The following is an 11,729-nucleotide window of genomic DNA, read 5'->3' on the forward strand; positions in this document are numbered from 1 at the left end:
GGATGATGTGTCGAATGGCATCAGGAACGCCAAATCATCTAAAGCGTTAGGTCCTAGCGGAAACTCCAACCTGTCGCTAGCCACCTAGATCTTACTCGAAGTCTGGAAAATGGGCAGGGTGGTCCTGCTACTAAAGCCAGGCAAGGACGCCAGCAAGTGTACAGGCCGGATTCGCTTTTGTCGCTCGTAGAAGAGACTCTTGAGACGTTACTTCCTCAGCATCATACTAGCCTCCGGTCAAGTGTGAAACATTGGATAATAAATTATATGTTGTTAAATACTCTATGCTCCGCAGAGTGAAACAGGGAGTTCACCAAGGTGGGGTGATATATTCGGAAATGTTTAACCTCCACACCTCCTGTATTCGACCCCCTCCAGACAATTGAAATCGTAATGATCGTACCATCTTGGCGGCAAATACCTTCTCTGATGTAATTCGTGAAGGCCTGAACACCTGTTTGACTGATTTTGCAAACTTTTTTCACGCGAGGTATATGCAAAACTGAGATATAGGAACTAGGTCATCAAGTCCCTATTCAAGCTGGTTTGAATAGCATTTGCACAGATTCAGTCGCAGATGCCATAAACAAGTATCGTGTGAATGTGGCCCACGGAGAACATCCCCCATCTTTCGCAACTGAGTAGCGTCAGCTGCCACGGCAAACCAGTGTAGTTTTGGCTCAACTACGCTCAGAATGATACAGCCTCCTAAACTCCTACAGTGCAAAGACTGATGATACGGTGCAAAACATCTGCCCAGCATCCTGCACAGGCCCGCACGAAACTCTGCAACTTTTCAACAGCCCTGCCCGGAACCATATTAAGTACAATCACGAACTTACAAACATATCATATTCTGTTACAACAACAACCAAGAACATATGACTTTGATCACCTATTAGTTTGTATACCAAATGGTTTGGTGGGTTCGGCCCTTTCATACCTTACTTCTAGCCTTATTACAATAGTATCTCCAGCACTATAATTGTAATATGATTTAAACTTTTCTTGGCTACAGTTCATGAACCCAAACAATGTCCACTGCGGTATAATCAAGGCACCGTTCTAATACAGTCGGTACCCAACTTCAACTTGGAGGACTTCGTATTCTTCTATTGTTTTTATACCATCCACCATTGTATTGAGGGTATATAAAGTTTTTTCCGTCTGTAACGCAATGAACTAGTCATTTGTGACCCTATTGATCAGGATAAAATACTGAGTCGATCTACCCATCTGTCCCTCTGTTTTCATCACCCTAGCGTCCACAACAATTAATATAACGCTATATTTTTTTCACCCGATTGCCTTTTTCTTATAGGCAAGTTCGATGTTCGATGATTAGCTTTATCGGCCCACGTTTTGGTAAAGCCCTCATATAAAGAACGTTACCTCCCGATTTTCGGTATTTTGAAGATTTAAGCTACAATTTTGAGCCGAGTGTCAGTGGTCACAAAATTTGTCAACATAGGTCCATGGTTTGTTATAGCCCCAATATAACGGTACGTCTCGATTTTCGGTATTTTCAAGATTTTTAGCTACATTTTTAACGAAATGGCTGTAATTTGACAGTTGAGATTCCCAATGGTCACAAAACTTCTCGTAATTAAATATCTCTACCTAAATTGTGGACAGGAAAGGAAACTAAGTTAGTTCAGTTTAGTTTGGTTTTATGGTGGAGGGCCGGCCGAACTTAATGATACCGGCCCGGGCGAACTTAACCATTCTTTACTTGTTATACTCCACACTACCTTGTGGAAAGGGGTATTATGTCTTTGTGCATTAGTTTGTAACATGCAAAAGGAAACGTGATAGACCCATAGTTCCTTTTATGGATATACATAGAATCACTTTCTGAGTCGATTTTCCCATGTTCGTATGTCTTTCCGTCTGTCCATGTATCTTTGTAAACAAAGTACAGGTCGCATTTATTGTCCGATTCGCATGAAAATTTGGGAATATAGTTTTTTTGGCCAAAGGACGAACGCTATTCATTTTGGTAAAATCGGTTCAGATTTGGATATAGTCCCCATATATATCTTCGCCCGATTTAAGGAATTTGGTGCACGAAACACGCTGTATATGTCCGATTTCAATGAAATTTGGAGTGTGCGACGGAATTTAGTCTAGAAATAAGTGTGCCAAATTATATAGAAATCGGTTCAGATTTGGATATAGTCCCCATATATATCTTCGCCCGATTTAAGGCATTTGGTGCACGAAACACGCTATATATGTCCGATTTCAATTAAATTTAGTCTAGAAATAAGTGTGCCAAATTATATAGAAATTGGTTCAGATTTGTATATAGTCCCCATATATATCTTCGCCTGATTTAAGACATTTGATGCACGAAACACGCTATATTTGTCCGATTTCAATGAAATTTGGAATGTGTGACGATGATTACTCTAGAAATAACTGTGCCAAATCATATCGAAATCGGTTCAGATTTGGATATAGCTCCCATATATATTTTCGACCGATTTGAGGTATTTGATGCACGAAACACGATATGCCCAATTTTGATGAAATTTGGACTATGTGACGGAATTTGGTCTACAAATAAATGTGAAAAATTTAAATCGAAATCTGTTCTGATTTTTATTTAGCTCCCATATATATTTTACATATTCACAGTGGTGTAGGGTATTATATAGTCGGCCCCGCCCGACTTTGATCCTTTCCTTACTGGTTTTTTTACATACGACGCTGTTCCAGGACTTACAGGCTACCCTCCAGCCGAGTATAAGAAGAAAGTATAAGAACACGGCACTGCAGCTGCTGACCGACAAAGAAATTTTGTCCACCTCTCATAAAAATTAATAGACTGATCTGTGGTACGTCAACTCTGCACAGTGGAAAGGCTTGTTAAAGGCCTCCGTACCCTAACACGTCTGAAAAAATAATCTAGAGCGACAAAGGACCAAACATTAAAATGTTTCCATCGGACAGGCTTGAATATCATTCACACCTATGTATATAGTCACACATGCCGACATAGTGTGAATGACTTGGATCACAGCAGAAGAACAACATATGCCACAGGCAAGCGCGAGTGTTTTTCCTATTCCAGATCAGGACACAGCTTCCACCTCAATTAATACGGGGCATAAATTGACAACACGAAAATCAATACATGCCCTGCATTTAGGCCGCCATCAGACCATCTGCTTTTTCACATGTATGTAGTCACTTTGGGTATACTAATATACAGAACAGCTGATCCCATACATGTGAAAAAGCAGATTGTCTGATGGCGGCCTTAGACTGAGGCCACTCGATATGCTGTAACTCTTTAATCTTCCAGCGTACTTACCGATTCTCTATGAATCCAGCTGTTATAACCAGCCATGTATGTATGTAAGTAATTTCAATGATTTTTATACTCTCCACCATAGGTATGGAGGGTATCATTGTCATTCAGTTTGTAATAAATTGAAATTGAAATTACACATATATTCTTGATCAGCATAAAATTCTAAGTCGATATAAACAAGTCCGTCCATCCGTCTGTTAACATCAAGATACAGCTCGCAATATTTAAGATAGAGCTTTATAATTTGGTACAAATGTAGCTATTACTCCTAGGATATTTGATATCGGCTATATCGGTCTACGGCTATATCAAAGCCCGCATAGAACGGTACCTCTCGATTTTCGGTATTTTGAAGCTTTTAGCTTCATTTTCACACCGAAATGGCTGAAAAATTATATAATCTTCTTTGAGGATACGAAACTTTTACCCAGAAATTTGTCAGAATAGGTCCATGTTTTAATATAGCGCCTATAGAACGGTACCTACCGATTTTCGGCATTTCAATAGTTTTAGCCTCATTATAACACCGACATGGATGAAATTTGGTATTTAGTCTTCGATACAAAACTTTTCCACCTCCCGATTTTAGGTACTTTAACCCCGAAATGGCTGAAAATTTCCAAGAAATTTGTCAGAACAGGTGCACGTTTTGATATAGACCCTATAGAACGGTACCTATCAATTTTTGGTATTTTGAAGGCTTTTGCCTCATTATCATGCCGAAATGGCTGATATTTGGGATTTAGTCTTCGTTGGGGCTACAAAACTTTCTCCTAAAAATTGTTCAGTACTGATTTACGTTTTGATATAGACCCCATAGAATTGTACCTCCCGATTTTTGGTATTTTAAAGGTGCAATGGTATGCACACCTGTCTTGCACACTGAAGGTCGTGGGTACGATTCCGCGGCCAGGCAATATCAAAAAAATTTCAACGGTTGCAAAATACCCCTTAGTAATGTTGGCGACATTTTCTGAGTATTTCAGCCATGTAAAACTTCTCTACAAGATGTGTCTTAAGACACACCATTCGGACTCGGCAATAAACAGTGGGTCCCATATCATTGAGCTAATATGAATCGGGGTGCACTCATTGATATGAGAGCAGTCTACCTTGTCCCGTATGGAAGGTTAGGTTGACTCCGCCGTTGTTACCTGTAGAATTTTTTGATGGTATGTTACGTGGTCCTTTTTGATCCACTCGTCTGTCGCCTTCAGCCTTATGGCTGCGACGGCAGCTTCATACCTTATCTGAATTTCTATTGGGTGTATGTATAGAATAGTTTCTAGTACCCTCGTTGGTGTTGTCCTCATAGCACCACTTACGCCTAAGCAGCACATTCTTTGGAATTTTTGTAGAATTTTTATATTACATTTTTTATCCATCGCTGTCCACCAGACTACTGATGAGTATGTTAGGATGGGTCTAACTACGCTTTTGTATAGCCAGTGTGTCATCTTTGGATTGAGACCCCATTTAGAGCATATGGCCCTTCTACCAACATCTGTATGCTTTGTTGGCTCGTTCTTGGATATGATCCTTCCATTTAAGTTCCTATCCAGGATTACTCCCAGATATTTGACCTTATTGGAAATCTTAATAGTCTTGTATACACAAATTTTAAGCATGCGTTGAAGATACCAGCTAATTTGGACGAAATATAGTCCACCTCCTTTTGGAGTAAGGCCGGAAAGACCTGATCTGGTCCCGCTGCTTTAAAAGGTTTGAAACTGTTGATGGCATCTTTGACCATTGTTTCATCAATGTTTGGTGCTTCGTCCGTAGCATTTTCCCCATCTGCCGATATCCCTACATTTGCCGTAGTGCTCGGCGGAAAAAGTGTCTTCATCAAAAGCCCTAAAGTGTCGTCGATTGTTTCCATCTTATTACCCATATTATCTACCATTATCTCGGTTTGAGTATTTGTTTTCGATAGAAACTTTTTGATTTTTGATACATCATTAACGCTGTCAACCTGCTCACAAAAGAGTTTCCATGAGTTGCGCTTTGTTATATTCTTTAAGCTTTGTATGATAGCTGTCCCAGAATACAGCTTGTTTTTTCGTCGAGCTCTATTGTAAAGTCTCTGGACCTCTTTTCCTTTATTACGAATCTCTCCTGTCATCCAGGGTTTTTCGTAGGCAGATGTCCTCTCTCGAAGGGGACAGCTTTCTTCGAATGACTCTACTATAATCTCCGTTAGTTTATTGACTTTCTTATCTATGTCTTCTGTGCTTAGGCATTCATAATTTTCCTGCCCTAGCTTCTCTTTAATTAGTTTTCCATACTCTGTCCAGTTGGTTTTGGAAACTTATTGGTTTCGGCGGCGGCCGTGTTAGTTCAAACCTTATATACCTATGGTCTGAGAAGGAGTGCTTCTCCAAGACCCTCCCGTATGGAATGTTTGTAAAACACTTATATATAAAGGTTAAACATTCCTACAGAGAATTGTTGATATGCCGCTATAACGGTAACTCCCGATTTTTACGTGTTTCGTTGGTTCTTTGTCACATTTTCATACCGAAATATGGATACAAAACTTTTATCGCAAATTTTTTAATAAATGACAATGTTTTAGTTGGGACACCGTGGCGAAGGAGCTTAGTACTTTAATAAACTAATCTCTATTTATATAATCGCTACTAATCACCCTTTTTACTTGTTTTTAAATATTTTCAAAAACATATTTCACTTTATTTCATTGCTTTTTAGTATGGTTTTGCCTCAGTTCCTCAAGATGCTTGTGAAAATGTTTCATATATTCCGACATAAAGGATGTATAGGACTTGAAAGAAATAAAACCTCAATTAATTAGTTTAATAAATTACACACATACAATTACACTTTACCTTATCTAAAATATAACGTGGCACATAACCCTTTAAATCCAAACATAAAATCCATTCAAATATACAAACATCAGGATGACCGTGCACTTCAAAGGCAGCAAATCCTGAGACTAGATTTTCACCACGAACATATTTTGGAATAGGCGGAGCATACTCATAATCGATACTGACAGCAGTATTAAACCAAACACGACCATTTTTCTGGTAACACTGTTCATCGAAGAGATTCTCGTCATTAAATGCAATTTCGTTCTCTACAACATCACTTGTTTCATCGGTAATTTCACCATTTACCAACAGACGCCAACAACATAAATTCACAAAATCTCGATTTTGGATAAGACCACCCGAACCACTGCTAAGAGCCTGTACACCGATTTCTGTGTAGGAATTTATTTTCTGCAATAACAAATGGAATTTGATTATTACTGAAGGAGAGGCTTATCCTAAGATGTTCATTCACCTTAATAATTTTTGACTCCAACATTGTGGGATTCCATGTCGGCACCTTTTCAATATTATCATAAATTTCACGACACAAAGCTTTGGCGGGATATTTTAAACTACACTATTTAAGAGAATAATTTAATTTTCTTTTGGAATTTCTTATTGGCAGCTGAATATTACCCACCGTTAATTTATAGATCTTTCCATATCCTTCACGATATATGCTGCTGATCCTTTCTCCGCGCCTGGTCACCTTTTCCAGCTTCCAATCGTTGTCACACAAGAAGCCATAGGTTCGTCGTATACACTCCAAGGCCTGGCGATGATATTCTTCTTCCTATGATATGAAATTGTTAATGTTAAAAAAAATTGGATTATTTCTTGCAACCTCTCTGACCCTTACCATTGCCGAAATTGAACTGAAGTGCTGAACAGTCGTTTTTAAAATCCATGAATTTCTTTACTCTGCTGAAACTTTATTGCCAATTCAAATTTATTTTCTTTGATATCATTGTTGAATACAGAATTGAAGTCTTTGATCTTACATCAATCCTGACTGTATGCATAATTTATTCACTTCCTATGAATTAAGACAGTGTTTGCCATAATCGGAAAAATAATTAACACATCTGACATTGCAAGTAATCAATAAAGGTTGCAGTGACACATCTGGCGCCCGACAAATCAGCAAAACTGCCACTCTGAGTATAACAACTCTCTCTCCCTCTCTCTAAGGAAAGAAAGGTAAATGTACCCCCCCCCCCCCCCCTATATTATTGAATAAATATGAAATACTCAACTTCTTGTTTTTCTATGACTCTCTTTTGGACCCCAAAACTCCAGTGCAGTAGACCAAGGAACTTGGCGGGCTGATATCGTATCGATACAGCTCGATATTGTCCCGTAGATCTGTCGGATAGTATCAGTGTTTTGTAAAGTGTTATTCTTGTTTGACAAGGATTGGCTTTGTTTTTAAACTGCTTACTTAAGCCAAAGTAGCATATGTTGGCCAATACAATTCTTATTTCATAACTGATGTTGTTTATTGTGTTTTTGGCGGTACCGAGATAGACGAAGCCTTTATCTACCTCAAAGTTATATGAACAAACTTCCAAAGTTGTTCGGTCCAAGTACTATGGACATTTCTCGTCTATACCACCAGCTTCGTCTTACCGCCGTTTACTGCCAGACCCACTTTAGCAGACTCTCTTTCAACCTTCTTAACCGCATCAGTTACTTCTTTTACTGTTCGACCCATGATGTCAATATCGTCAGCATAAGCAAGTAACATGTGGCTTTTAGTGTAAATTGTGTCATTTCCAGCAGGATGTTGAATAGGTCACACGAAAGTCTGTTTCATTGCTTGAAACTTCTTTTGGTATTAAACTCTTTGGAGATGTTCTTTCCTATTTTAACAGTGGACCTAGTATCAGTTAGTATCATCTTACAAAGCCGAATGAGCTTTGCGGGGATTCCAAATTCAGACATGGCTTGGAATACCTTTGAACGTAATCGACAAACAGATGATATGTGTTGATCTGCATCTCTTACCAGGATTTTCCGCAGGGTAAATATCTAGACAATGTAGGATTTGCTAGGTATAAAGACGCATTGGTATCGCCCAATTTGTTCGTTGACCATAGGCCTTAGAATAGGAATAGACTTATGCCCCTTTCTTGTGGACGGGACACAGGATGCTCCTCAGGTTCCAGTCTTAGGGTACGCGTTCTTCCTGTCAGGTGGTACTAACTAGCTGATGCATACACTTTATCAGCGTGTCGACTCCGGGTTTGAACAGCTCAGCTGTTAAGCCGTGGCACAGTGAGGTGAGATCCCAAAAGAGGCAGATTAATTCAGGGGAGCATTAGGTGCTCTAATGTTTTCCGAATGTTTACGCCTCAATCAAAAAAAGGGAACACAGTTTTGGTGAATATTAAGGGATATAAGGGGTATGTATTTTCTAAGCCCTCATAAATGGGTACCCTTAAAAATATGAAGTATTTTGATGGTTTATCTACATTTCTTGTTTGATTAAGATAAAATCTTCTAATATGTTCAATTATTGGCTAATCTAATATTTGGCAAAGAATTATAAAGTTAGGTCAATGTTTTAATGTAGCTCCCACATAAGGGTATCTCCCGATTTTATGTATTTTTAGGGTCTTGATCACAATTTTTAGTATACAGTATAGTCTCGATAATCCGGACAACGCCGCAATCCTGACACTTAAAATATTTACATGGTAGACTCTGTAATCCGCACACACGGCAATTTTCTTACCTCAATAATCCGGACACTCATTATTTTTCTTCTACTTTCAGTTACTTTTGTTATTGTTTGTAGTGGTAATTTGGTTTTTTGTTGATATTAAAGAAATTCAATGCAAAACAATTGGTTATGAGCACAAATGACTCCTATTTTTTTTTTAGCTGCGCTCGAAGAGTGGTCTTGACATAATGAAACGTGTTGAATAAAATTTGTTTGTAATTTGTACTAACGAATAACAATCCCACGGCAGCGGGTTCTTTCGTACCGGATTGACCCGGAACAACAAAAAACCAATGTTCCGGCCAGCGGCTGCCACCTCAGTGTGTACATGTTCGTATTTGTTTCGTTTTTCTGTGTTGGGAGCAGCATATCCCGGAATGCCTGCTCCGAATTCTATTGGTCCGAGCCGGGACGGAGGAAAACCCAGGACCAATATATCTGTGCTCAGTTTGTCACATTCGCATCTTCAACCACATCCAACCTTCGGTGAGATGCAATAGATGCCAGGAGTGGGTGCATCTAAGGGGTTGCTCTGGACTCGTCCACGTGAGGGACTACGACAGGGACTATGTTGCTGCATGCTGTGTGAACACAGTCCCCAGTGAGTCGTCGTCGGATTACGAGACTCCCTCGTCGTCTGATTACGAAACTCCCCCGCAGTCCCCCCGACAACAACCGCACACGCAGCCTTTAACACCAGCCGTTGTTGTCCCAAGCCCCGAAAATGCAGCCTTTTTGCAATTGAATTGCAATGGACTCCGAGGTAGATTTTATGAGTCGGAAGAACATCAAGGTCGCGGCGGTGCAGGAAACCAAGCTGAACAACAACCACACCTTAGAGCATTGTGATGGTTACAATGTTCTAAGGAAAGATCGCACCAGAAGTGGAGGTGGGGGATTGGCTTTCCTATTGCACCAGTCTGTCCAATACAGACCTATCTCGCTTGAGCCTGTCTCTAATGACCCGTACATGGAATGTATGGGGGTAGCAGCCAGGTGTGGAGCTGCCGAGATAGAGTTGCTGAATGTATACATCCCGCCGAGAAATAGCTATATCCATGATTATAGGCCTGACATTAGCCCGCTCTTGCAAGGTCATAATCGTCTGGTCCTGGGGGATTTTAATGCGCATCATGAGATGATAGCTCTACGTTTTGCATGGTCAATGAGGACGCCCTTACCAGAATTAGAGGAGAGTGTCACAGTTCGCCTGACATAACCATCGTGTCACCTGGTCTGACAAATGACGTTAACTGGCAACCCGTCATTTCCCTTGGATCAGACCATCTCCCCATAATTGTCTCCATTAGCAGACCACCCGACTTCATCACCTCTGAACGCCGCACGTTCGTCAATCATTTAAAAAGCTGATTGGCCGAGTTTCAGAGAGTTCACCAATCACCGCTTCAGAGAATTGCCCAATCCTTCTGATGTTCGGGTAGCGGAAAGGACGTTCCGGGACATCATCACTGCTGCAGCCGCTCGCCATATCCCTGCTGGTCGAATACCCGAAGTAAGACCAAATTTCCCAGCAGAGGCGACGGGATCAGCAAACGAGCGTGATGAGCTTCGTCGTATCAACCCCAATGACCCCAGAGTCAGGGAGCTGACACTGGAAGTTAACAGGCTGGTCGGCGAGCATAAGCGGAACAAATGGTTAAATCATCTGAAGAGCTGCAACATTGGAGCCGGTATAGGTGAATTGTGGGTAACGGTTAAGTCACTCTCGAACCCTGGAAGAAGGGAAGATAGGACCTCAGTCACGTTTGGCGACGTGCGCAAGTAATTTCAATCGACAGTTTGTCGAGCATCCCGAGAGTGACAGGGCGAAGAGAAGAGTATTACGTCGCATCAGATCTCTTCCTGCCGAGGATGAACCACCACAATTTACAATGGATGATGTTGCCAATGCCATCAGGAACGCTAAATCATCCAAAGCGTTGGGCCCTGATCGAATCTCCATGGTAATGTTGAAGCAACTGGATGAGCCGGGAGTCGAGTATCTCACCAAAGTCTTCAACTTGTCGCTAGCCACCCTCGTTGTTCCCGAAGTCTGGAAAATGGGCAGGGTGGTCCCACTACGGAAGCCAGGCAAGGATGCCAGCAAAAGTGAATCGTACAGACCGATTTCGCTTTTGTCGCCCGTAGCAAAGACACTTGAGGCCTTGCTCCTCCCCAATATCAGAAATAGCTATCAAGTTGTCGATCATCAACATGGATTCCGTAAGCAGCACAGCACGACAACAGCGCTGCACGCCATTACCACATATATGTATATGTAAAGGACTCAACCAGAGACGGCCGTGCGATAGAACAGTGATGGTGGCTCTTGACTTATCAAAAGCCTTTGATACAGTCAGGCACTCCACGCTGTTTGAGGACATTGAGCAGACAACCCTCCGGCCAAGCTTGAAACGTTGGATAGTCAACTATATGTGTGGACGCCAGTCGTACGTGGAATTCAGGAATAAGAAGTCCAAACCCCGTAGAGTGAAACAGGGAGTTCCCCAAGGTGGGGTGATATCTCCGGAACTGTTTAACCTCTACCTCTCCTGTATTCCACCCCCTCCAGACGGCATTGAGATCGTGACGTATGCGGATGATTGCACGATCCTGGCGTCGGGTACCTATCCTGATGACATCAGTGAGAGACTGAACAACTATTTAACTGATCTTACCACCTTTTTCCATTCGAGGAATATGCAGATTTCCCCCACAAAATCTACAGCCACTCTGTTTACCACATGGACAGCGCAGTTTGGACGTGAGTTGAATGTCGTGGTCGACGGTAGCAGAATTCCGACCACAAACTGCCCTAAAATTTTAGGGGTCACATTCGAAACTA

The 11,729-nt window shown here is 41.2% G+C and overlaps 1 protein-coding gene across 1 annotated transcript; it reads right to left on the bottom strand.

Annotated features, from left to right (window-relative positions):
- Positions 1-6,017: 6,017 nt before the first annotated feature.
- Positions 6,018-8,917, bottom strand: LOC141386678 (steroidogenic acute regulatory protein-like). Its single transcript, XM_073955597.1, has 5 exons — positions 8,897-8,917; positions 6,800-6,952; positions 6,632-6,736; positions 6,169-6,567; positions 6,018-6,104 (listed from the first exon to the last, which is right to left on the bottom strand). Exons 1-5 carry the CDS (start codon positions 8,915-8,917, stop codon positions 6,018-6,020), a joined length of 765 nt encoding a protein of 254 aa, XP_073811698.1.
- Between the last annotated feature and the right edge of the window lie 2,812 nt (positions 8,918-11,729).

This window comes from Musca autumnalis, unplaced genomic scaffold, assembly GCF_047663935.1.
Source record: "Musca autumnalis isolate F117 unplaced genomic scaffold, ASM4766393v1 scaffold_5, whole genome shotgun sequence".
Taxonomy (NCBI): Eukaryota; Metazoa; Arthropoda; class Insecta; order Diptera; family Muscidae; genus Musca; species Musca autumnalis.